The sequence below is a fragment of the Pelmatolapia mariae genome, linkage group LG7, assembly GCF_036321145.2.
Source record: "Pelmatolapia mariae isolate MD_Pm_ZW linkage group LG7, Pm_UMD_F_2, whole genome shotgun sequence".
Lineage (NCBI taxonomy): Eukaryota > Metazoa > Chordata > Actinopteri > Cichliformes > Cichlidae > Pelmatolapia > Pelmatolapia mariae.
The window spans coordinates 41,892,538-41,915,292 of record NC_086233.1 but is presented as its reverse complement, the minus strand read 5'-3'; the positions used below and the strand labels follow the sequence as shown (position 1 = coordinate 41,915,292).

The 22,755-nt window shown below is 39.7% G+C and overlaps 2 protein-coding genes across 2 annotated transcripts; both read right to left on the bottom strand.

Moving 5' to 3' along the window:
* Window positions 1–468: 468 nt before the first annotated feature.
* borcs5 (BLOC-1 related complex subunit 5) lies at window positions 469–5,771 on the bottom strand. The gene is made up of 4 exons (XM_063480944.1): window positions 5,333–5,771; window positions 4,903–5,046; window positions 3,123–3,280; window positions 469–2,223 (listed from the first exon to the last, which is right to left on the bottom strand). The coding sequence occupies exons 1-4, from the start codon at window positions 5,388–5,390 to the stop codon at window positions 1,990–1,992; spliced, it is 594 nt and encodes a 197-aa protein (XP_063337014.1). The 5' UTR covers window positions 5,391–5,771; the 3' UTR covers window positions 469–1,989.
* Window positions 5,772–6,879: 1,108 nt separating this feature from the next.
* On the bottom strand, window positions 6,880–21,343 carry smc1b (structural maintenance of chromosomes 1B). The gene is given in 26 exon segments (XM_063480943.1): window positions 6,880–7,235; window positions 7,330–7,440; window positions 8,086–8,155; window positions 8,465–8,616; window positions 9,018–9,172; window positions 10,201–10,357; window positions 10,442–10,540; window positions 10,696–10,849; window positions 11,305–11,450; window positions 11,916–12,057; window positions 12,147–12,253; window positions 12,638–12,754; window positions 12,911–13,048; window positions 13,633–13,779; window positions 13,856–14,047; window positions 14,209–14,394; window positions 14,931–15,138; window positions 15,288–15,370; window positions 15,466–15,606; window positions 16,062–16,320; window positions 16,514–16,752; window positions 18,304–18,451; window positions 18,453–18,488; window positions 19,823–19,964; window positions 20,680–20,868; window positions 21,235–21,343. Coding segments are annotated over 26 exon segments (3,747 nt in total). The 3' UTR covers window positions 6,880–7,115.
* Window positions 21,344–22,755: the final 1,412 nt, after the last annotated feature.

Below are 22,755 nucleotides of genomic sequence, written 5' to 3'. Positions count from 1 at the left end.
CTTGACAACACTTAATTCATTATTTTGCCTATTGCTTTCCTGCCCATGCAGGATTAGGATTATCATTTATTAAATGTAAAAAATAAAATAAAATAAAAGTTGTGAAAAACAGACATTAGAGTCCAAAAGTGGTGTCTTTAAGTGCTTAATGTAATTTATCAGCAGTCTTCAGCACAGTCAATTTATTATCAGATACAACAAACTTAGAAATTATTAAGACAATTTCACATTCCCTTTTAAAAAGTGATTAACCGATTCAACTAATGTTATCGCTCTAAAGCACTACAAATGTTGATCAGGGTAAATAAAATACTAGGGCTGCACAGTGAGGGCAGCTAAGCTTTAATCTTAACTTGAGGTTTTCATTGCTGTTAGACATGAGCATCCATCACTGTTAAAAAGGATATGACATAAATCAGTGTGTTATAAACTCTGTTCTAACCACAAATGAAGCTCTGACACAAGTAATGAAAAATAAAAACAGGTGGCCTCGCAGGAGCAGGCTGTTTTATTTATTTTTACAGTGGCAGTGAGCATATACAAGCTAACAATCATTCACTCTCAAGTCCTAACATCCACACTCAAACAGCTGTTTATGGGCAATGAGACACATCAGCCAGTGAAATGTGTTATACATGCACCACCTAGTGGACCAACACGTCCTCACTACAGCTGCTGCAAAGTGTTCAGGGCCACCTTAAACCCAATTTCTAAATTAGTTTTACTGGCATTTACACACACACAAAGGTCAGTGATGCATCAACAAGGGAAAAAGTGTCTATTTTCTACCTAAAAGAAAATAAATTGTTGAGAGCATGTTACACGGGCACGCCTTGACAGCTTTTTTTTCTCCTCTCTCTTCTTAAAAAAAAATAGAGGCAGTAAACATGAAACCACATTAAATCACAAATCCATCCCCTGTAAGGGTAGCGAACATGGCAACTACTCAGTAGATGAAGCCATCAAGTTAACCTGATCAATTTCCCCAAAGAGATCAAAATATAACAAACTGTTATTACATTTCTGCTTATTAACAGGTCAGTATGTAAACCTTTGGTGTGCAGACCAACAGTCAAAGTTAATGCTGACATTTGGTGCAGTGATCTGAAAGCCTTTTTTGTAACAGAAGTCAGAATCCAAATGTTTTGTGTCCACCTCAATTTACGTTTTTTTATCACTCCTTACAAAACCTGAGCTATCAGCGTCTATATACAGTCCAAAGTTTCTATTTTTCACATATTTTGATTGTGAACAGGCTTGTCACAGCTGCTCAAGCAAAAGCATCCATTTAAAGTCTTCCTTCCCACAAAAACCCAAGTACACAAGATTTCTGATTTTACTTCCACTACAAAATTTCGATGCTCATTATGCAATAATACTTCTTTTTGCTCTTTATATCCCAAAATGAAATTTTAACATTGCAAAGAATGCACACAAGCACTTCCGGGATGGGATATGATGACAAAGTAACTCAAACATCATGATTACAAACACACATTTGTAACGATCCAAAACTAACGCATCACAAATTATGCAGCAGCTGGCAAGTGTTAGGAGGCTGTCCACAAATCTCCAGATCAGCAGCTTTAGATGTTTTTATGTTGCTCACATTCATATCAGAATCTTTAAAACATGCAAAACATCTCAACAACTCCCAGTTTGATTCCCTTGGGTCACGTGTACCTATGAACGCACCCAGAAGGTTATTGATCAGGATAGCTTGCAGGTGTGAAAATGTATTTGCTGATCTGTTGATTACTGGCATGTGTGTTCAGCAAACCTGGCTGCAATAAATAAAAGAATACACATAATTGTTTGTGACTTGGAGAACGAACCCAAGCAGCTGCAATCACACACAGCCAAGCTGCAGGCCTTCTTTAAATGTTACAAGTCTTAGATTCTCTCCAGCTGGACAGAGCTGCTGTTGCTACTGGATGGAGAGCTGCACGGAGACTCAGGTAGGAAGCAGCTGTGTTTATTTTCAAGAGTCTACTTGGTGGCGGATTCCCCATCAGGCCTCATGCTGAAGGGCTCCAGGCGTTCACTCTCAGGCAGCATGTTGTTGAGGCGCTCCATCAGCGGCACCGTCTGGTCGATTCCCATCTGGATGCGTCTCAGGATCATGGACATCTCGTTGACCTTCTGGATCTGCTCGGCGTACTTGGCATACCGTTTCTGGCGTTCCTGCATTATACTGAACAAGGTTTCCACCGACATGTCCATCTGCAGAGAAACAGAGTAAACACAGGTGAAAAAACCCCAAAGTGTCCTTTTAATTTGATTATTTATTTATATTCTTTTCATTTTTCTTCTACGATATGTAACAATTTTAGATTGATAAGGCCCAATTTTATTTTAATGCAAAGACTTGTACATGTTTATTGTTTTTGTGAGCAGCTGTGTGCTTGCACGGAATTGTGGTTCAGCATTACTGTTTATCTATTCATTAAGGACATTCCACTGTATCTTTAGTTAAAGGAGGTAATAAAGAAAGCACAGAGGCACCTTTCCTTAGTATTTAGAGAATCTGCCCAGCTCTTATTACAGCTGCCCTGTGGACAGTTGGGTCACTTCTCTCAGTTGGGAAACTTTCTAAGTAAACAGACTATTCCCACCCACAACTGAGTTAATGGAGATTATATGGCTATAGGTCAAATCTGCAGAACGGCCTCATTCTCCTCACCTGGTCTTCCACCTGACCTTTTCTTAGTGCTTTCTGTTTTACACCCTCCATACCTACCATTTAGCAAGTGCACACCCTGCAGACTTGTTCCATCTAACTGTATATTGTATATTTAATTGGGATATTTTGAGTTTATTTAAACATGTATGTGGTCTTTGTGAGTGGCTCGATAGTGTAGTGGTTTACACATGCACCCAACAAGCAAGAGAGAAACGGCTCAGTCCTGGGAGGAGACGGAAATCCCTTTGGTGCTGCGTCACAAAGAGCATCCGGAGTAAAAATCTGCCCTTGTAGAGAGAGCAGCCAGCCTGTGACAACAGCCAGCAGTGCTTATGGTACTGGTACTTTTTTTTCTTTTTTACATTTGCTGAAAAAATATGTTTACATCCCATGTATATATAGTTAATATAGTTATTCAAGGACTTAAAAACAGTCTTACCTCTTTGATCCTCTTTACAAGAGCATTCTGGTCGAAAGCCACAGCCTCAGCACACTGGTGCAGGTGGTCCTGGTACCGGATGCAGAGCTGCAGAACCTGAGCGGTGTCCAGCCTTTCAAGACACACACTGCTGGGTGACGTCTGGCCGCTCAGCACTCCTGTGGAGAGAAAAAGCAAAAAAAACGACTTACTTGAACATGCAGGAACACGGTAACACTTGACAACAGTGTAACACTTGGTAATTACAGTAATTAGCAATGCACAGGATGTGACAGAGCTTTGCAGGCTGCTATTTCAGGAGTGTGCCTACACAGGAACTTTGGTTCATTATCAGCCTTCTAACACAGTGCTAATAGGTTGCAGCGACATTCAGCTCCACTACACAGAATTTTAAAACGAACTGATTGGAATCAAGATGAAAACTCAGCACATGTGAAAACTGAAAAGAAGGATGCCAGACAAAACATCTGAAGAGTATAATGAAGGCGTACCTCAGGTGATCACAGAAATCCAAACACTGTTACACTGCCTTTACAGCTAATGTTGCAGTGCGAAGTTATTTAGTTTTCTATTTTTCAATCAAGCAAAAAATAAATAAATAAATAAATAAAAACTGTGGTCACTATGCAGTCTATGTATTTCAGCTAATGTGTACGTTGCACCAAATTGGATTTGCTGCCACTTGATAAATGTAAAAATACAACATAGGTCATATATTGTGCTAGGGATGCATTTAAATGCATATTCTGTTATTTACATCAATTATTTCCAGGACCCAGTGCACCAGCGTAGGGTCTGACAGTGAGTCCAAGGATTTTATTCCGATACCCAATGGGAGTGAGGTTGCTGTCACATGCACTCGGAGTGTACCTGCTCTCATCTGTGAAAAGATGAGAGCAGGTACACTACGAGATGGACCTGCCAATTCGGGTATTTAATGGCCAACGGTGCCAAGCAGTAAGCACAGGGCCCGCTAGAACATGCTGGGCCCTCAGGCTACCATCATGAAGTATGTTTCGCATTGTTTTTTCAGAGACATTCACATCAGTGGCCTGCTGGAGGTTATTTTGCAGCTCCGGCAGTAATGATTGGTTATGGACCTTCTACAGCCCTGTCCAGTTCTCCTAGAGTAACTGCCTGTCTCCCGGAATCTCCTCCATGCTCTTGAGGCTGTGCTGGGAAACACAGCAAACCCTCTGGCAAAGGCACGTATTGACGAACCAACATGGAGGAGGTGGACCACCTGTGCAACCTCTATATCTATCTATATATCTTTAAGAGAGAGAAATTGTAACAAATATATGATTAGTTCTTTAAACATACTTTGGGTCACCAAAAAGAACTAGATTAACTACAATGTAGTAAAATAAGGTAATTATAAACATACTTGCAAAACAGGTCACTTCTGTCACATTACATACTTGCAAAACAGTTCACATTCTGTTCACTACCATGTATTTACCAATATAAGTTAAGATATAAGAAACACAGAAATCACTTTTTTGGCACAACACCAGTCCTTGTAAATAGGAATGCAAAGATCTGGTACTGTATTTTTATTTCATTTCATTGAAATTGGTCCAAAACTGACTGACTCAATCTTGCCCTGTGTTTACTCCACCATGCAGCAGCACACCGGGTGGTATACTGCTTGTTTTAAACTCTGGCCATGTATCATATGAGCACCCGCCACTAAAACCCTATAACCAGATCCTCTTTTACAGTCTCTTAAAGTGCCAAACAAAAATCCGTGACAGCACTCCGGAGACTTAAACGTTACCTTTCAAAAGCGGCTGAAACGTAGGTATCTCCTGAAGCTTGATGACATCTGGGTCGTTGTGGATATTTCGCATTGACTGAGTCCCCTGAGCCACAACCACAATATCATCCATCTTTGCCTTCTGTTTTGCTGGAGATGGCACCACTGCAACGACAGAAATGTAATTAAAACCAAATCTGAAGCACAGCACACGTGGAATATGTGTAACTTTTAAAAAGCTCAGTACCCACACAATTTGACAGCAGGACTTTCATTATTATATGTATACTGCTAGTAGTGGTGCTACTACTGGAGGGTGCATGCAAATAGGATTTGTAATACCGATGACTGTTGGTGCAGGTGGCTTGACATATAATCCTAACCTCAGCTCGGTTTACTTTTCATTAAAACTAACTTTAACAGAGAAAACCACCAAGGCAGACAGCCTTACCTGACGAGCTGTAATCGGAATGTTTGTGCTCCGCATCTCCGCTCTGTTCCGCTCCCATGGTGCTGACGTTAGGTTAGCAAACTAGCAGTTAGCTTCAGTTAATGTTTTCAAAAACTGGAGTTTCCTGCTAAAAACCAGTTTGTGCAGAGTTCATACGGTCTACAAACAGACCTTAAACAACTACTGGACGACCAAATATGTAGGACCAGAGGAAGTAAAAGGGCTGTTGGCTCACCGGTTTAGGCTAGCTACTAATTGCCAGCTAGGATGTGTTACAAACGGGGTTACCGGAAGCTCGTTTGATAAATGAATCCCAAGCAAATGTTTTTCAATGCAGCGATTTAGCTCTGAAGAATTAAGAAATATCTGCATGACAGCACAACAAAAATGACTGTGAGCAGACTTCAATTCGAAGCGAGGATACACTTCCGTAAATAGTGATCACGGGGTCTGCTTCTTAGCTGTAAAGTGCTCAATATTACCGCCCCCTACTGGTGGCCAGGTCGCATATACAACCTTATTGTGCGTATATTTATGTCTAAGGCTCTGCATAAACAAGACTGTATCTCAACAAAAAATGTCAGTGGAGCCCCTACAAAGTGCTATTTTTCATTTCAAGTTATTTATTTTGTAGTTTACTGTGAATACTTTCAGATGCAAACAGCCATCACAGAAATAACTCAGCTACTCAGCTACAACTTTTACTTCCACCTCACTACTATTAAGATCTTTTTATAACCAGGTCTCATTGCTTTTCAAGCTATGCAGTATGGAGTCTTTAACACTTTGCTACTTTTTAATATCTACAGTAAATTATATCTTAATGTTGAATCAGCAAGGATTTCAGTGAATCACAAAAATATAAAACATATTGCTGTGTTCTCAATTATATGGTGGCTGTGTGCATCCTAAATTCAATTTAGCACTAAAATTATGTTATGAGTGTATCTATCCTGTGCATACATAATAAGTTATTTGCATATTAATGAGACAGATGGTCAGGAGGTTGATATTACAGTATCTTCTACACTACATCTTATTAGCACAAATAATTTGTCTGCAGTAGACAAAATATCACCTTATGCACCTTCATGGGCTCTGTAATTTGTACATGGCAAATAATATAAAACAACAATATTATACTTTTAATATCATAACTCAATCCAACTCAATGGTACTGGGTAATGGGTAATAAAGCAGAATTTGTTGCATTTAAATGGGAAACACTTAAAAAAAGGTTGAAAATATAACAGCAAGACATCACACACATATTCAACTTAGTGGATTTAATGAACAGAGCATTTTCCAACTTCAATGATAACATTTACACCAACAACTTCAAAGTGCCTAATGGGAGAAGAAGCACATAAACAGAGTTCTTCAAAGGCTGTAATGTGTGGTTGCTACATTTTATATGAAGGGATTTTTCTTCTTCTTTCATTTTTCACCTCAGTTAAAAACAATTTGCTTTGTAAGCAAATTAAAACACAACCTTCTCATAAACATAACTTGAGGTCAAAATTTATCTGAAAAAACAAAACAAAACAATTTTCAGTGAATTGCAATTACTTTAAAGAACAAGAACTACTTTAAAACAGCCAAACATAAAGATCATCATTTGATATCCAAGATAACTCCACTGCCTGCACATTTAGTCTGGACAGTTCCTCTGTGTAGTCAAAATAGAAGAACACTAAGAAACAACCACATCCATTAAACAACGCAACAGGCCACTAGATAAGAAGAAAACATAATGGCTTCATCCAGGTGATTCCTGTAAAGCTCAATCCTGCCTTTTGTCGGAGCTGGGCTCTTTGTCAGTCTGTTTCCCATTGTCATCTTCAACCAGAGGATAGGGACGCAGGTCTAGGGTCAGAATGCAGCTGAACATGCATTCATCAAACTGCCAAACACAAAAGAATAATGACTCTATTGCCTGGCATTGTAGGAATTCAAACTTCTTCACTAATTTTCAGAATTAATGAAAGCTATGTTACATCTGAATAGACGCCCAGCAGAGCGTCTGCCTTGGAGAAAAACTCCTCCTTGAGAGAGATGATAATGATCTGCATGTTCTCCCTGGACTCCTCTCTGATGAAACTGGTCACCTGGAGACAGTGAATATTTGCACTTGATATATTGCCCACAAAAGTTTCCTTTCAGAATGCAGTAGGCAAAATGTATTTGGTAAATATACAAAAATAATATAATCTGAAAATATATGGTCCTCCTGCTGCAGTGCATCCCTTTCTATTAGAAGCCCCCAATCCAAGCAAAACACCAGCTTATGTCACTGCTTCTTACAACTAAGAATAAGTCATTAGCATAATTATGTCCCATCCACACTGCGAGGTCAAACAGTTCTGCAATAAGGTGCCTCTGTGCCAAAACTGAACAGTCCTTTAAATCTAGTCTTCATTCTGACAGGCTACTATTCAAAGAGTACCAGTAGTGTGTATCTGTGGGTCAAGTTCCGTACCCACAACCACAATCATGGAGAGGACTGCTGATTGACACTTTTTCCTGAGGTTGATCAATGGATGTAATCAATGTATTTATAGTTTTCAGCCAACTCTATATCACGCCAAAACATGTAATACACACACTGGTCCACCGTGTCGATTTCATGTCTTGAAAGGCAAAGCGTGAAATGGACACGGTGGACTGGTGTGTCTATTACACGTTTTGCCGGGATACTGAGTTGTTCCAGTGGTGGATATTAATAGTGAATGTTTATGCAGCTTGACTCTTACTTTTCCAATGTTAGTGTTGTCCAGGGCTGCATCCACCTCATCCAAGATTAAGAAAGGAGCAGGCCGGAAGCTGAGAGTAGGAAACAGAAAAGACAGTATACTAGGAATGTGGGTCAGGAATATGGCATCACTTTGTGTCGGTCAACATAAGGAAATGCTGATCACTAGGGCTGCTCAAAAACCATAATCACATTATTTTGGTCAATAGTAGTTTATTATTTAACATGATTATATTCTGCAGCTTAACAAGCGTCATACATTTATTAAAATTAAAAACAGGGTTTTCTTTGACCTTAAACTATAATTCACTGAAAAAAATACATTTAATATATGTAACACATTTTTCATGTATTCTACCATGGGGTGACTTCAGTGTTACCTGTGTATGGCAAATATGAAAGCAAGGGCTGCGATGGCTTTTTCTCCACCAGACAGGTTGTCCATGGACATGAAGCGTTTCCCTGGTGCTACACAGTTGTAGTTGATGCCACCCAAGTACGGCTCTTCTGGATTTTCTGCACTCAAAATGGCCTGGAGCACAAATCACAGACAGCCTAAATTTTTAATGAGGTTTTATTATTTAAGGTAACGACTTCTAAAATGCTCAAGTTAACGAAAATTATGTACAGTTTAGCTTGTGCTGGATCACATATATTCAACTATACTAAAAATGCCCTTCATGAGGAAATCAGAGCAGGAGAGAAACTTTGATATATGCCAGCAGATATATGCCTACTGTTTCCTGTATACAGTGTAATGTATAGTAAATCATCACTGAAGGCTTTAATGAATATATACAAAATTCATTGTTTTTGTTCCGCATACGGAGAAGTAATTAAACACATTTTACAAACATAACTTTGAAGGAGAAAAGAACAACCAAAATGTAAAAATTGAAGAAAAAACATCAAAGTGAAGTTTGTCTGTCTCACCTGGGCGCTGTTGTTCCTGCAAATTCTTTTATAGATCTGATCGATTACAACAGACACGTGCTCAAAACACTGACTGAAGAGGTGCAGGCGCAGGGATCTGACTTTCTGAAACTCCTGATTACACTTCCTGGCTGCTTTAGTGCTGGCTTCAAAGGCTGAGTGAGAGAAAGAGGAAGCTTAATCATCAGTCCAGGTGCTTCACTTAACACACTATAACATGCAAAACGCACCCGTGGGAATAAATGAACTTCAACATGAAAAATCTGCCTGATTAGACAGAAGCAGTCCTCTGTTCATTAATTAATCAAATAAACAGTTTGAATATCTTATGAAAACAATATAAACGTATAGATAAACTGGTTTTGCTGATTGTAGAAATACACCAATCAGGTATCACATTATGAGCACTTGCATAATATTGTGTTGTTCTCCTTCTGCATGCAAAGTAGCCCTGACCTGTCGAGGAATGAACTCCACTAGACCCCTGAAGTTGTGCTGCTGTATCCGCCACCAAGATGTGACCAAGAATCCTGACACCTTAAGATTTTCAGCAATCTGAGTTACAGTAGCTCGTCTGTCAGGGTCATTCTGGTTCATCACTGTTCCTTCTTTTGATAAATGCTGACCACTACAGACGGGGAGGTTTGGAGATGCTCTGACCCAGTCGTCTGGCCATCACAATTGCTAAACTCACTCAAATCTTTACACTTGTCCATTTTCCCTGCTTGTAACACATCGACTTTGAGGACAAAATGTTTAACTGCTCCCATTAGACAATCAGTTTTATTCAATTCTCCTGTCAGTGGTCACAATGTTATGCCTGATGGGTTTATGGGATGGGAAGTTTACTTCCGGCGCCCCCCGTGTGCGGCAGCCTGTTACAGCAACTCTGCTCATTCTGAGTTTCTTTCTTTCTTATCTTTTTTCTTCTCGTAATCTTTATAACTAACGTATTAGTAATTAGACTCTGCAACCATGTTCTACCGTTTTGTGCTAGTCCTGGTCGTTTTTCTTAGTTTTTTTCTACTTTTTTCACCCGTGTCTGGGGACCCAGAGCAGGGATCCTTTTAAAAAAATAACAAATTTCCCACCTGTGGGACTAATAAAGGTCATCTTATCTTATCTTATATTGCACCAGCTGTTTCAGTTTGAGGTGAAAAACTCAGCAGATTCATACAAATACCTTCCTTCACTCCCTGTAACTTGTCCTTCACCTCCCTCATTTTCTCCAGTGCTTTCAGGTTAGGGGCAGTGGTGCGCTGCAGCACTGCCTCTATGGAGGAAACTGACTCCCTCAGGTTCTCCAGGGAGGCCTCTACTTCCTGCTCAGCCTGCAAATTCTGACCATACACAATGGGTGATACTTGCTGGTTCTATAACCAAAGAACACCAATAGAGAATAAGTATGCTGCCCTGTTTTTCACCTTGAGCTCTGTCTCCAGCTCAGAGTAGTCAATGACTAGTCGTGCCTCTCTCTCATAGATGTCCATGGTGGCTGTAGTGCTTTCAGAATCTGTGTCCAGCTGCACAGACCAGACAAATCAATGATCAGCTATACCAACACTACAGTACTTTAAACCTTTCTTTCAAATTATAATTTGAGCTGAATTTGATAAACAGTCCAGGACTGGAGTGATCAGTCAAGTCAGAGTAGATACCAAACATCTCTGTGTCCTACCTGCACCTCGCTGATTTCATTCAGGCTCCCTGACAACAGGCTGATGGGCAGGTTCTGGATTTTGCAGGCCAGCAGCAAGTTGTGTCTAGACAAGCGCTTTTGCTCTATAGTCGTCTCTGTTGTCATCACCTCTCGCTGAAGCTTCGCCAAATCCCTATTTGGCGAAATAAAGAGAAATAAAGTCAGAGAACAGAGTCCATGACAAAACATGATACACAAGTCGAGTTTTGACATGGACTTATATGGTAACTCGTGGCATTAGGTTGCTTAGGAAGAAGGGAACGTTTTGGGAGTGATGGTGGAGAGAAAACAGCCAATTATAACACATTATTGTTACTGGAAACAAAGCTCAAAGAAACTAATTTCATGTATATTACTGATGGAAAAAATTACTTAAATGCATCAAAAACAGAATATTTTTTTAAATAACAGAAATAAAGGCATATCAGCAACTGTAGTGGGTTAGATGCAACTTTTCTGCTACCTAACAAATGGGAAACCTCACAGCAACACAACAATCAATACAATCAGCAGTGGTGCAAATGGTGACAGTAATAACTGCACGAAATCTCAAAAACAGTGGCACTAGAAGCATTGCAGAGATGTTACCTGTTCATCTCTTGAAGGACTTGAGTTTTTTGATCCAGCTCAGCCTTGGCAGCAGCCACCTCACTTTTCTTAGCTAAAAGCTTGTTCTTGTGCTCAAGTAGCTTATTCTGACCTTCCTCAACCACTGCCAACAACTTCTGCTCTTCCTGGAAGGAAACATGAGCGCTTGGTTGAAAAATCTGCAAAACTCGAACTTAAGATCCACAAAGGCAACAGCCAGAAATAACCAGAAGTAACTAGGACTGTTGCCTCATAGCCAGAAGGTCCTGATATCAAGTCCACCATTACCCATCTGTGTGGAGTTTGCATGTTCTCCCCATGTTTGCGTGAGTTCTCTCCGGGTACTCGGGCTTCATCCCACATTCCAAAGACATGTAATTAGTGGGATTAGGTTAATTGGTAACTCTGAATGTTGAGTGTGTAGGGTTGTCTGTTTGTATGTGTTAGCCCTGTGGCAGACTGGCGACCTTTTCAGGGTGTACCCTACCTCTCGCCCTAAGACAGCTGGGATAACCCCCCCCCCCCCTCCATCCAGAATGGGATGGATGGAAAATATATTGCTATGAATGTTTGTCATTTGCTTTATAACAACATAAAAAACTGAGACTTACCTTTCTCTGCTCAGTCATAAGTTTCTCTTCCTTACTGATGGTATCCTCCAGTTTTTGGACCTTCTTTCTCTGTTGCTCAAGCTGTTTTTGTTCATATTCAATGCATGCATTTAAGCGGGCATGTTGACTCTCAAACTCCAGCCTGAGTTGTTTATCATAAAAACCCATTAAAGATCTGGCTTTTAAAGTTCATCATGTGACACGGAAAATACTGGTGTGTGACTGAAGTACCATTTCTTATCAAGCTCCGTCTGCTGTTTCAAGCGCTCCTGCTCAAACTGTCTGATGCTGTCCACTCCGATCTCAGCGCAGAAGTCAGAAAACACCAAGTTTTCCATCTAAATACAGAGAATAGAGAGAATCCATACAACATCCAATATGTGCAAGTGTAACCAGCCACAAGACGAACACTGTATTTGGAAACCCACCATTCTAGCAGACCGTTAATAAAATTACTCACTCAGCACTTCAAATTCCATTCTGCTTTTGTAAAAGTCTGAGTCAGTTCACAGTGTTAAGAATTAAATGAGCCAACATTCATGAAGCCAGCACGAAACACTGCAAAAGTTATAAGTTCTGTCAATTTTTATGATTTACTGATTAAAAATACTGAAAAACTGAAAATTCAGAGACAAAGAAATTTCTCCAACAATGAATTCACGTGCAACAGAAGTTCAGCGGCAAACATTTTAATCTAAGTTATGATATGTTGAGAGCAGCACCTGGTCAAGCTTGTCTCTGATCTCCTTAATTTTTGCCTCTTTTGTCTTCACACTCTCCATCTGCATCTGAATCTGAGAGTCCAGGTTTGCCAATTCACTCTCCAGACAAGAAATGTCCTGAAAAAACATATGACAGAGTAAATACCAAGAAACTGTAAACTCAGGTGATTTCAACACCTGTGTGAAAAACACTTTTGCGCCCTGTTAAGACTCTAAACTTAGAATGATTGTGGCATTCCAGCACATTTTATATCAGAGTTGTGTGGCTCATACCGCTTGGCATTTAGGGATATTTTTCTTCCGAAGGTTTTCCAAGTCATTTTTGGAGTATTTGAGGCGGGTTTGAGCACCCTGAGCCTGTGCAACGATCTGTTTCAGGTCCAGCTCTTTTCTCTTCAGCCTCATCAAATCCTGTTACATAACCAAAACACAACTTGATTCCTGTGCATAAAATACAATGTATATAAACCAAAACAACAACAAAAAATACAACAACTTATTATATTTCAGAGTTCTAAATTCCTTTACTTTGCACTAACACATGCTCACAGATTTCAAACACGTAGTGAGAGGAATGCCTACTTGTTAAGCTGGTAGTTTAGTATATTTATCAGTTCTCCTGGTTGTAATAGAATAGAATAATCCTTTAATTGTCCCGCAAGGGGAAATTTGGTTGTATCAGCAACCAAATTTAATATCCCAGTGACTACTGAAATTATCATCTATCTTTAAATATTTAATTGCTCTGTTCTCTGGTTTTCATGTCCCACTCCTAAGACATCTCTGCATGCTTGAAAAACGTCTGCAAAGGATATCAGAGTAGAGTATTATTGCTGTGTTCACAGCTCCTCCAGCTAGCGTTCCCTCAATTAACATGTATTATAAGAATTGAGACGTCCTTCAAATAATGGACTGAGATGTCAAAGGGAAGAGGACAAAGGAAGAGGAGAGGAGGCAGAAAACAGAGAATAAGGAGAGCACTTAGTGTGACTCACGCGTAACTCAGTGGTCAGCTGGGTCTTGCGTTCCTTCAGCTGCAAAACGTCCTTCTCTTCCCAGCAGCGAGCTTTAGTTCGCAGGTTGCTGGAGCCTCCGGAGATTACGCCTGACTTTTCAAACATTGTCCCTTCAAGAGACACTGTCTAGAGTAGACGTGACAGATTAAATTTTTTTATGGTTCTCTCTATAATTAATGGATCTCAAAAGAGGAAAGTTTACCTTAAAGCGTTCCTGTCCATCAAAGGCCATACTCCTGGCTTCTTTGACTGTTTCACACACAAGAGTGTTACCACAGACAAACTGCACCACTTTCCTCAGCTGAGTAGCAACTGTGGTAGCATTAACCTGCACAACATCCACCACCATCTTGGCACCAGGCATCTCCCTCAGTCGCTCGTTCAGTGGACTCAGCTGTGCACACAGAAGTGATGGTTAGGAATGGCAAATTTATACTACTTGGTCTACTTAAACTACACCATTATTTCTCAGGGCCTTTTAGAAGGTTTTCCATTTTTAACAAACCCAAAAAGTCAAGCTATGATTTAGAAAGCACAGCTTGACTTTTCCCTTACAATCAAGTTGTCGATGGGAAGAAACGTCTCGCGTCCCCTCCGCTCCTCCTTGATGAAAGTAATACAGTCGCAGGCTACTTTTTCTGATGCTACGACGATTGCATTCATGTAGCGGCCAAACACCTTAGTGACAGCCAGCTGGTACTTCTTATGGATAGGGCTGCACAGGTCAGACAGACGGCCATACTGAAACAGCACATGTCACAAATTAGTTAAGAAAATTGTACAGGCATCTTCCTTACATGGATTACATGGCAGGTTGTCTGAACTTAAAGAGTTGTGATATTTGAATTTTTTCAATTCAATTTTATTTATATAGCGCCAAATCACAACAACAGTTGTCTCAAGGCGCTTTAAGACCAAGACCCTCAATAATACAAAAAAACCAGAGAAAACTCCATCATACGATCCCCTATGAGGAAGTGCTGTGGCGACTGTAATCAAATGTAAAAATGTAATCAAAATCTCTGATAAAAGTAATAAAATCCCTAAAAAATGTTTGGTTTTTTTACATTTTGTTAGTTAAAGTTAGAAACATGAGATGGAAATAACACCTTCTTCAAGAAGATTTTTTTTTGCCATTACTGCTGTTGAGGGGATGGGACAAAATGACACCCCCCCCCCACGTACCTTGTGTTAAGAAAAACAAGGTACGTTAGGTGTTATGTCCCGAACCACAGTTTTGGGGAATTGCTGCAACCTCACTATTCACTGCCTCTTACCACAGTTTCCGGGTAGAGTCTGCGGAGCTTTTCTAGCAGCTCTTTGTGCTGCAGCTGCCTTTTGTTCTCCTGTTTGTCCAAACAGGCATTCCCCAACTCCTCCATCACCTGATTCAGCTCCTGGTTCACCTCCTTAGTACGCTGGTGGCCCCGCTGCAGCTCTGCACTAAGGCTCTCCTCCTGCTGCCGGTACTCCTCAAGGGATGACCTGAGGCATACAGTGCTTTCAAAACAACATATATATCTATCGAACAACTATACAACATATATTAACACCTCGCTGAGAGTGAAAAAAAAAAGAACAAAAACAGCACAATTTCCTTTTAGGGTTTAGTGGTTGAGCTAAACACAACATACTTGCAGGTCTTGGTGTACTCCTCTAGCTTCTCTGCTCTGCATGTCAAATCTTCCAGCTGTGTTTGGTTGTACTTGATAGCGTTCTGTGATGTGAAACAGAGGTAAGATTAGACTGAACAGCTATTTTATTGATTTAAACATATCAATGCTACAAAAAGAACTGTGTCATAGAAAGTACCTCAACTTCCTTCTTTCTGCGCTCGTCAAAGGCTATCTTTACCCAGTCTGCTTTCACCTCCCAGTGAAGCTTCTCTGCCTGCTGGCTGAGGACAGCCCCCTGCTTCAAGGCAAGCTCCTTCAGCTCTCTGTATCGCTCTGACTGTAGCATATAAAAATAATAATAATCATAACTTAGAGTCCCTATATAACTATAACTTTTAAATGTTGCTTCACCAGCCGGGCCCACATCCTCATTTTAGGTTTGACAGCATTTTTAGTAGATAAGGGCAGAAGACTTGAGGCTGCCGTTTGGGGAAGTGAGTCACCGCCAAAGGAGACTGGCGGTGGCTCTCGGGCTGGGCAGATCCCCCTGTACTAATGAGAAGTGAAAGAATTGAAAAAGGGAGGGTGGGGCATGAAAACGAGAACAACAGCTTGTAGAGCCGGGGGGTCATATATAGATAGAGAGCCGGAAGGGGCATGCTGGGAGGTACAGTCCCGCTCCTAAAATTCAGATAATTTATCTCCAGTTATCATTGTTTCTTTTAAGGCATGGTGTAGTGAAAACTACCTGACACTTCAAACAAAAATTAGCAGGAATGAAACCTAACAGACCTGATCCATGTCTAGCTCAATGTCTCTTCCACTAGCAGCTCCCTGTTCCTGGACCTGCTTCTCATAGTTCCTCCAGGTCCTCTTAAGTTCAGAAATCTCCTGCTGATGCTCTTCCAGCTCCTGCTCTTTGATTGAAAACATCCTCTGACTCTTCTTCAGGGCATCACGGAGATCCTCAGCCTTCTTTACGTGATGAGACGTGTTTACTTTCGCTTTTATGTATTGGGACCGAGACTGGGACAGGATTTGCTCCTGTGTGCTGTGTGAAAGAATGAAATGTTTCCAGTTTACTTAATTTAATAACAAATTTTTAATTATATCTGATTTGATTTGGATTAAAAAGGTGTCACCAGTGGCTTTCCTGTAAATGAAAACAAAATTAGTGAAATGAAAATATAATGCATCCATTTATAGACCTTCAAATTTGAAGCCATATACGAAAACTAACACACCAGATCTCTTTGTCAATGTGTTGCTGCTCTCTTGTGAGCCGTCCGTGTTCTTTCTTTTGAGTTTTGACTGTCTGCTCCCAAATCAGCAGTTTACTGTTCATTGCAGCTGCAGCCTCCTGTCTCTTCTTCAGGGTGTCACTAAGAGCACTGATGCCCTGCTCATTATGGTAGAGCTCAGCGAGGCTCAGCTGCAGGCGGCTTTGGTGAAGTTCATCCAACAGTGCCTGGTATTTCTGTGCCTGGAAATATGAGCAAAGATAAATAACGGCAACTCACTGTGAGGAGGAACCGCATTCTGACGCAAAGGCCTGTGGGACATCACTAACCCGCTCATATATCGGATCGAAAAAACTGTTTATTGGCAACTATTCTCAGAAACATGGAGGTAGAGATTCTATCAACCATACCTGACTGTATTCATGGGGCCAGAGCAGGCTGGGTAAGGTTAAATGTGGATTTGGTAAGACTGTAGGGCTGTTCGATATAATGATATATATCGTTTGACGATATGAAAACGTCTATCGTTTCATATTATGCTATCGTTTGTTTCGTGGAGTCGCAAAATAAACTGTTTACAGCAACATTTTTTCATCCTTTTAATGGTAACTGTAGAATTTCTTAAACTTCTATCTTTCTCTTATATTTAATATAACCACACTTCGGAAGGACAAGCGACTGTTTTTACGCATTGTCGTTAGCAACAACGACAGTAAAAGCATCGCGTGGCTCCGCCGTCCGCTTGTTTATTTTCCACATAAACCTTTTACAATAAAGCTGAAGATCCTTTTGAGATTTTTCAAAATAAATTGAATCACGTGAAATAGTATGTAGAGTGTTTACAGACGAGAAGCTAAAAAGAGCCGTCAGGTGCTAAAAAAAATAAACCTTAGAACAGGCTTTTCCCCGCAGCACACCGTGTAATGATGAGTACTCACGAAGAAAGTTGCGGCTGTTTCAACTTATTTAACACTCGACTCCAGGTACACAACGCCCAGCTGAAAACACTTCACTCAAGTCAAGTTGCCCGAGATTCACAGAATTTACAGAAGATGTAAAATTTTTGTGATATATATTGTTGTCGGGAAGATAAATGTCTTATATCGGGATATGAGATTTTGGTCATATTGCACAGCCCTACAAGACTGTAATTCACATTGGGAGTGATGACACACTGCATCAATCCAAGGTCACTAAAATTAGTCGGTGTGTAATTTTGCTAAATCATTGCCATACTCTGTAGTTTTCTCTAGTCCAACTCCCCAATCACTCCAACAGTGACATCTTGAGCTGTATGCTCTCCTTATAACTGCCTTCTGAGTGGTGTCTAAATATGGGCTTCATGGATAATTGGAGAAATTTTGGGTAAAACCTGGTCATGTTAGGAGATATCCCACTTTAAATGGAGTGATTCAGCACTTAGCTTTACTCCTCATTGTAATGTTGGCTTGGTAATGGTGACTATGAAGATGTTTCCAACACAAATGAATTCACACAGGTAATACCAGGGAAAACGTGAATTTGCAATGATGTGAACACCCCATTAGATCTCACAAGTTTAGACTGGGAGAGGAAAACTGTTCTTCAACATCATTTGTGACTTTTGGGGTGTTTGTGTTTTTTAAAGTAAAATAAGAATGCACTTTAACCCCTTATTCAAGAAGCAGCAATAGTGACATTATAATCTACCTGCTGTCAGGCACACTTATGCCATTTGTAGGCGCATGTATCTAGAGACTCCACATTTGGGGATGTAGAAGCATGACAGAATAGAGAAAAATAATGTATGCTACCTCTATTTTTTCCTGAGACACCTGTTTCCTCTCGACAGTAGCAGATTTCTTCTTGTTAAAGTGAAACTGAGTGTCTTCTTTGGCCTTCAGCAGGGCCTCTTTCTTCTTGTTGTATTCTGCAGTGTATTCTTTGGACTGACTGATCGATTCCAGCATCTTGGTTCGCTCCTTTGGGTCCTTCAAAGCTATGGACTCCACTGCCCCCTGGTGAGAAGCAAGAGGAGTACAATCTTTGTAAGACATCTCTTACCAACAGTGCCAATTAAAAAAAAAAACTCTCACATTTAGTTATTTATTAACCCTTAGATGCATAACTGGGTCAAAAATGGCCTGGTGAGCTTGTTTTCATGCAATGTCTACACATATCTACACATCCAGCATTCAGATAAGGATTCATTCCTTGTCTGAATGTCACTGTGGATGAACAGCTTGTGCCATTCAGGGTTAGGTTCAAATTTCTACAGTACATGCCAAACAAGCCCATTAAGTATAGCCTAATGATGTTCTGGGTTTATGATGCATGCAACCCCTGTGCAATACTTGCAATGGTTTACAAAGGCAGACAAACAGGGGAAGAAGGTAAGAAGAATCTGAGGGGAAAACATTGTCCAGCACTTGTGCAGTAGATTGAGAAATACAAGAGACAACATGACCACAGATAACTGTTTCTCCAGTGTGCCTCTTTCACAGTGTCTGCTGCAGACACTATTGTGGGGACTCTACAATAGAACGAGGCAGACATCCTTCCTATGATGAAGGTTTCTGAGTCCAGGGAGGTTTACAGCACAGAGTTTACACTCAAACCTTTGCATGGTCAGCTACATCACCAAGAAAGGAATGGCTGTATGGCTATGACTCCTCAGCATGATGCATCACAGCAGAATGGTGGATGAAAATACCAGAAAGAGGAAAAACATAATTTATCACATTCTACAACAAGCCCAAAGGAGGTGTAGATACCAGTGCCTACACCTTTTTCATGGCTCAGCACTCTGAATTCAAGAACGGCATCACCACAGCATGACAGGCCTTCCTCAATGAGCTCTCAAAGGAGCTTGTCACACCACATATGAGAAGTCAACTGGAAAGTTGCCCCCAACTGCACACCCCGATCACTGAAGCAATGGGAAGGTGTGGGTGACAAAAGCCACAACTGAGCCACAGGAAAAAAGCAGACCCACTTATGGAAGAGTGTAGGGTCCAGTCTCTCATGCATCTAAGGGTTAATGCAGTGACAGTTTACTGTTAGCAATCTTCTATGTTTGAGTAAGTATTTTTAGCGTGTTATATTTGACTGGTTATGTGTTAATTAACTTCTTATTGTTTGTAAATCACTGACCCTAATCCCTGCACCACAAAATATGCCATTATATGGCAAATACAAACACTTTTGGGCATATTTTTCAGTTTGTTGTATAATACTGCAGTTACCACAGCTATAATGTGAAAACTGACAAAAAAACACTACAGCAAACAAATCTGGCAAAGTTAATTTTTTTCGTGTTGACTTTCAGTAAACCAGTGAAGTGCAAGCCTCTGGCACTTTACCTGGAACACCAGACAGTTTTGAGCTTTAGTAAAAATGCCAATCTTCTCAAGCTCCTCCACATACTTGGCAAAAGTGACACGTAGGCCATTAATGTGATACTCAGAGGAGTCCCCTGAAAAACACAACAGATATCAAATGAAAATGACTGGATTAAAAACTGTATCCTGAGGTAAAACATGAATCACCCTTGGGTGCCAAAAACCTGATTATTTCTAAAAAAAAAACAAAAACAAAAAAAACACTTTACCTCCATAAATCAGAAAAAAAAAATATCAACAGCCACAAAGACAATTTCTTTGTATTTTTAGGTAAAATCAAATCATTCCTGTCTTAATGGTTCTTTAGGTTACATGTGGGAATAAAGTATAAATAATAATAATTAAAAAAAAGATATCCAAATTATTGCTCATTATACCAAATCATTATACCAAGGGAACACTTGGGATAATAAGAATTACTGCTGGTGTACTTTGTGTATGCTTATTATCTGATCTTTGCCAGTACATAATAATAAAGGTGGTTGCTGCTTTATTAGCATTTTCCATACAAAGCTAGCTTTTTTATGAGTCAGCACCCAGCTGTCAGTTTACATTATCTTTTTTTCTTAGATGATTCTCTTATCCTAGACAAATATTGAATGTTATTAATGTGCTAAACTTATATTAAAGGACCATCATTATATATGAAAACATGCATACACAAATATACACATGCATAAACAAATATACACATTATTCGCTATAATTTTAATTTAAGTTTTACAGTTGTTATTTTTGGCCTTGCTTATGCTACCTTCAATAATAAAAAACTTGGCAGAGTCCACTGACCTGTAATGATCCTACAAAAGACCGTCTCTTCCTCTTCATCACTGCTGTACCTCATGGCCACCCTGGCAGTGTTGGAGACGGGCTTACCAACGTGAGCTCCATGGATCAGGTCTCTCAAGTGCTTGACTCGGAGAGAAGAAACCCGCTCCCCCATGACAAAGCTTAGGGCATCCATCACATTAGATTTACCTAGTATGATTTAAAATCATTGACATAAAGTTTTCAATATGAATTTATTTTAAATAACCCAGCTCTGGTAGGACGACCATACAGCTAGCCTGACTTTCTTAGGCAGTCTTTTAACACAGCAGGCAGGATTTAGAGGTTGTTCAACTATTTTCCGTATTCCTTACATGAAAAATAAAATTTCTAAGTAGTTTTAAGCTGTATCAGTAACTGTGTCAAACAAAACCAAGTCCTAAGAACTACATCATACTCTTTACTTAGCAAACAGAAAAGAAAGAAAGATACACTCTGCAGGCTAGCCGCTAGCTTAACAATAATTTACCATTAGCTAGCTAGCTAGATCACTTCACCAATAAAAACTTTACTTACCTGAGCCATTTGTGCCAATTATGCAATTAAATCGCATGAATGGCCCAATAATTTGCTTTCCTCTCCATGACTTAAAGTTTTCAATATCTAGTTGTTTTAAATAACCCATCTTTGTTAGTGAACCCTGAAGCTAATCTGAGTGTCTGAGGCGAGGCCCTCTAATGTGGCAGACAGGACGTGGAGAGGCGGGAAACTACTGTCTGCATTTCCTTACATTAAAAATATAATTTCTAGTTTTAAACTGAGTCAACCTCTGATCTGTTGTTGTTGTTTTTGTTTGTTTGTTTGTTTGTTTTTTCATTTTGTTTCACATGTACTTATATGTGCTTTATTATTACAAAGGGCTACTAAAAGTATAAAAAAATAAGAGGCAGGTGTGGGGGGGAAATTCAGAAGATTTTCTACATTAAAATGCAAAATTTATGAGGGAAAACTGTCAAATGTATAAGGAAAAAATGGCAAATCTTCAAGATGAAAGTAGCAAATTTATAAGAAAAAAGTAGAAATTTGAAGTAAGGAAAGTTACAAATTTTAGAGTAAAAAAGCGGCAAGATTTACTAGAAATTTTACAAGACATTTCTAAGAAAATCCTCTCTGGAAAACCACCCAAGTACTTAACACTATAATTCCTTAAGGCTTCAGTTTATCATTTATTGTGGTCCATGTGCCAAACGGCTAAAGATCAATTTTATAATCTGTCAGTTGTTTCTCGCTGTACCACAAATCCCATTTGAATAGCCCGAAGGTGTAACCAGCGATTTTCTTGCATCTGTTCATTATACTGTAGTAGTTCTTGATACACAAAAGCTATCACGTCATTCAAATTAGTGGGTTATTTTCTTATGAATAGACTGTATGTTTATAACAGTGTGATGATTTTTAGCTAAAATCACAAGTATTTCTTTGTTGCTAAATCCAGTTGAAAAGCATAATCTAGTTAAGTCGTTGGTATAGTGTAGCGCAAACCCAGTGTGCAAAGAGATTAGGTTTTCCTGACCAGAAAAATGCTATTTTCGGAATTATTCCTGACAAATTTACAATTTTTATTACAAATTTGTCACTTTTTTCTCTGAATTCTATACCCTCATGCACTGCCCCTTATTTTTTCCTACCTTCAGTGGCCTTAATTTAACCACCACTTAATCTCCATGAATGTGTATTATGAAGAAACCAATTCACTTGCTCAGTAGTTGGCTAGTGAGTGATATAAAACTTTGTGTGAAAGGTTTGGCCTCAGCTTGGTATGCAGGCCATTTGTTCCATAAAGATATCGTAAATATATGCATGCTATAAAGCTGCTGAAACAACAGCTAGGTGTAGTGTCTAAATCATATTTAACTTAATTTAAGCCCACAAGGCTCATTAATTTAAGAAAAACAGCTCAGTGTAACATCTGCAGCTTAATAAATCAAATCAGTGAGCAGACCTGATTTGCATCCATTCTGGCTTTGTCATGATCCTGGGTCGTGACCCAGTGTTTTGAGTTTATTGTTATTATTTTCTAGTTTATTCTGATTTTGT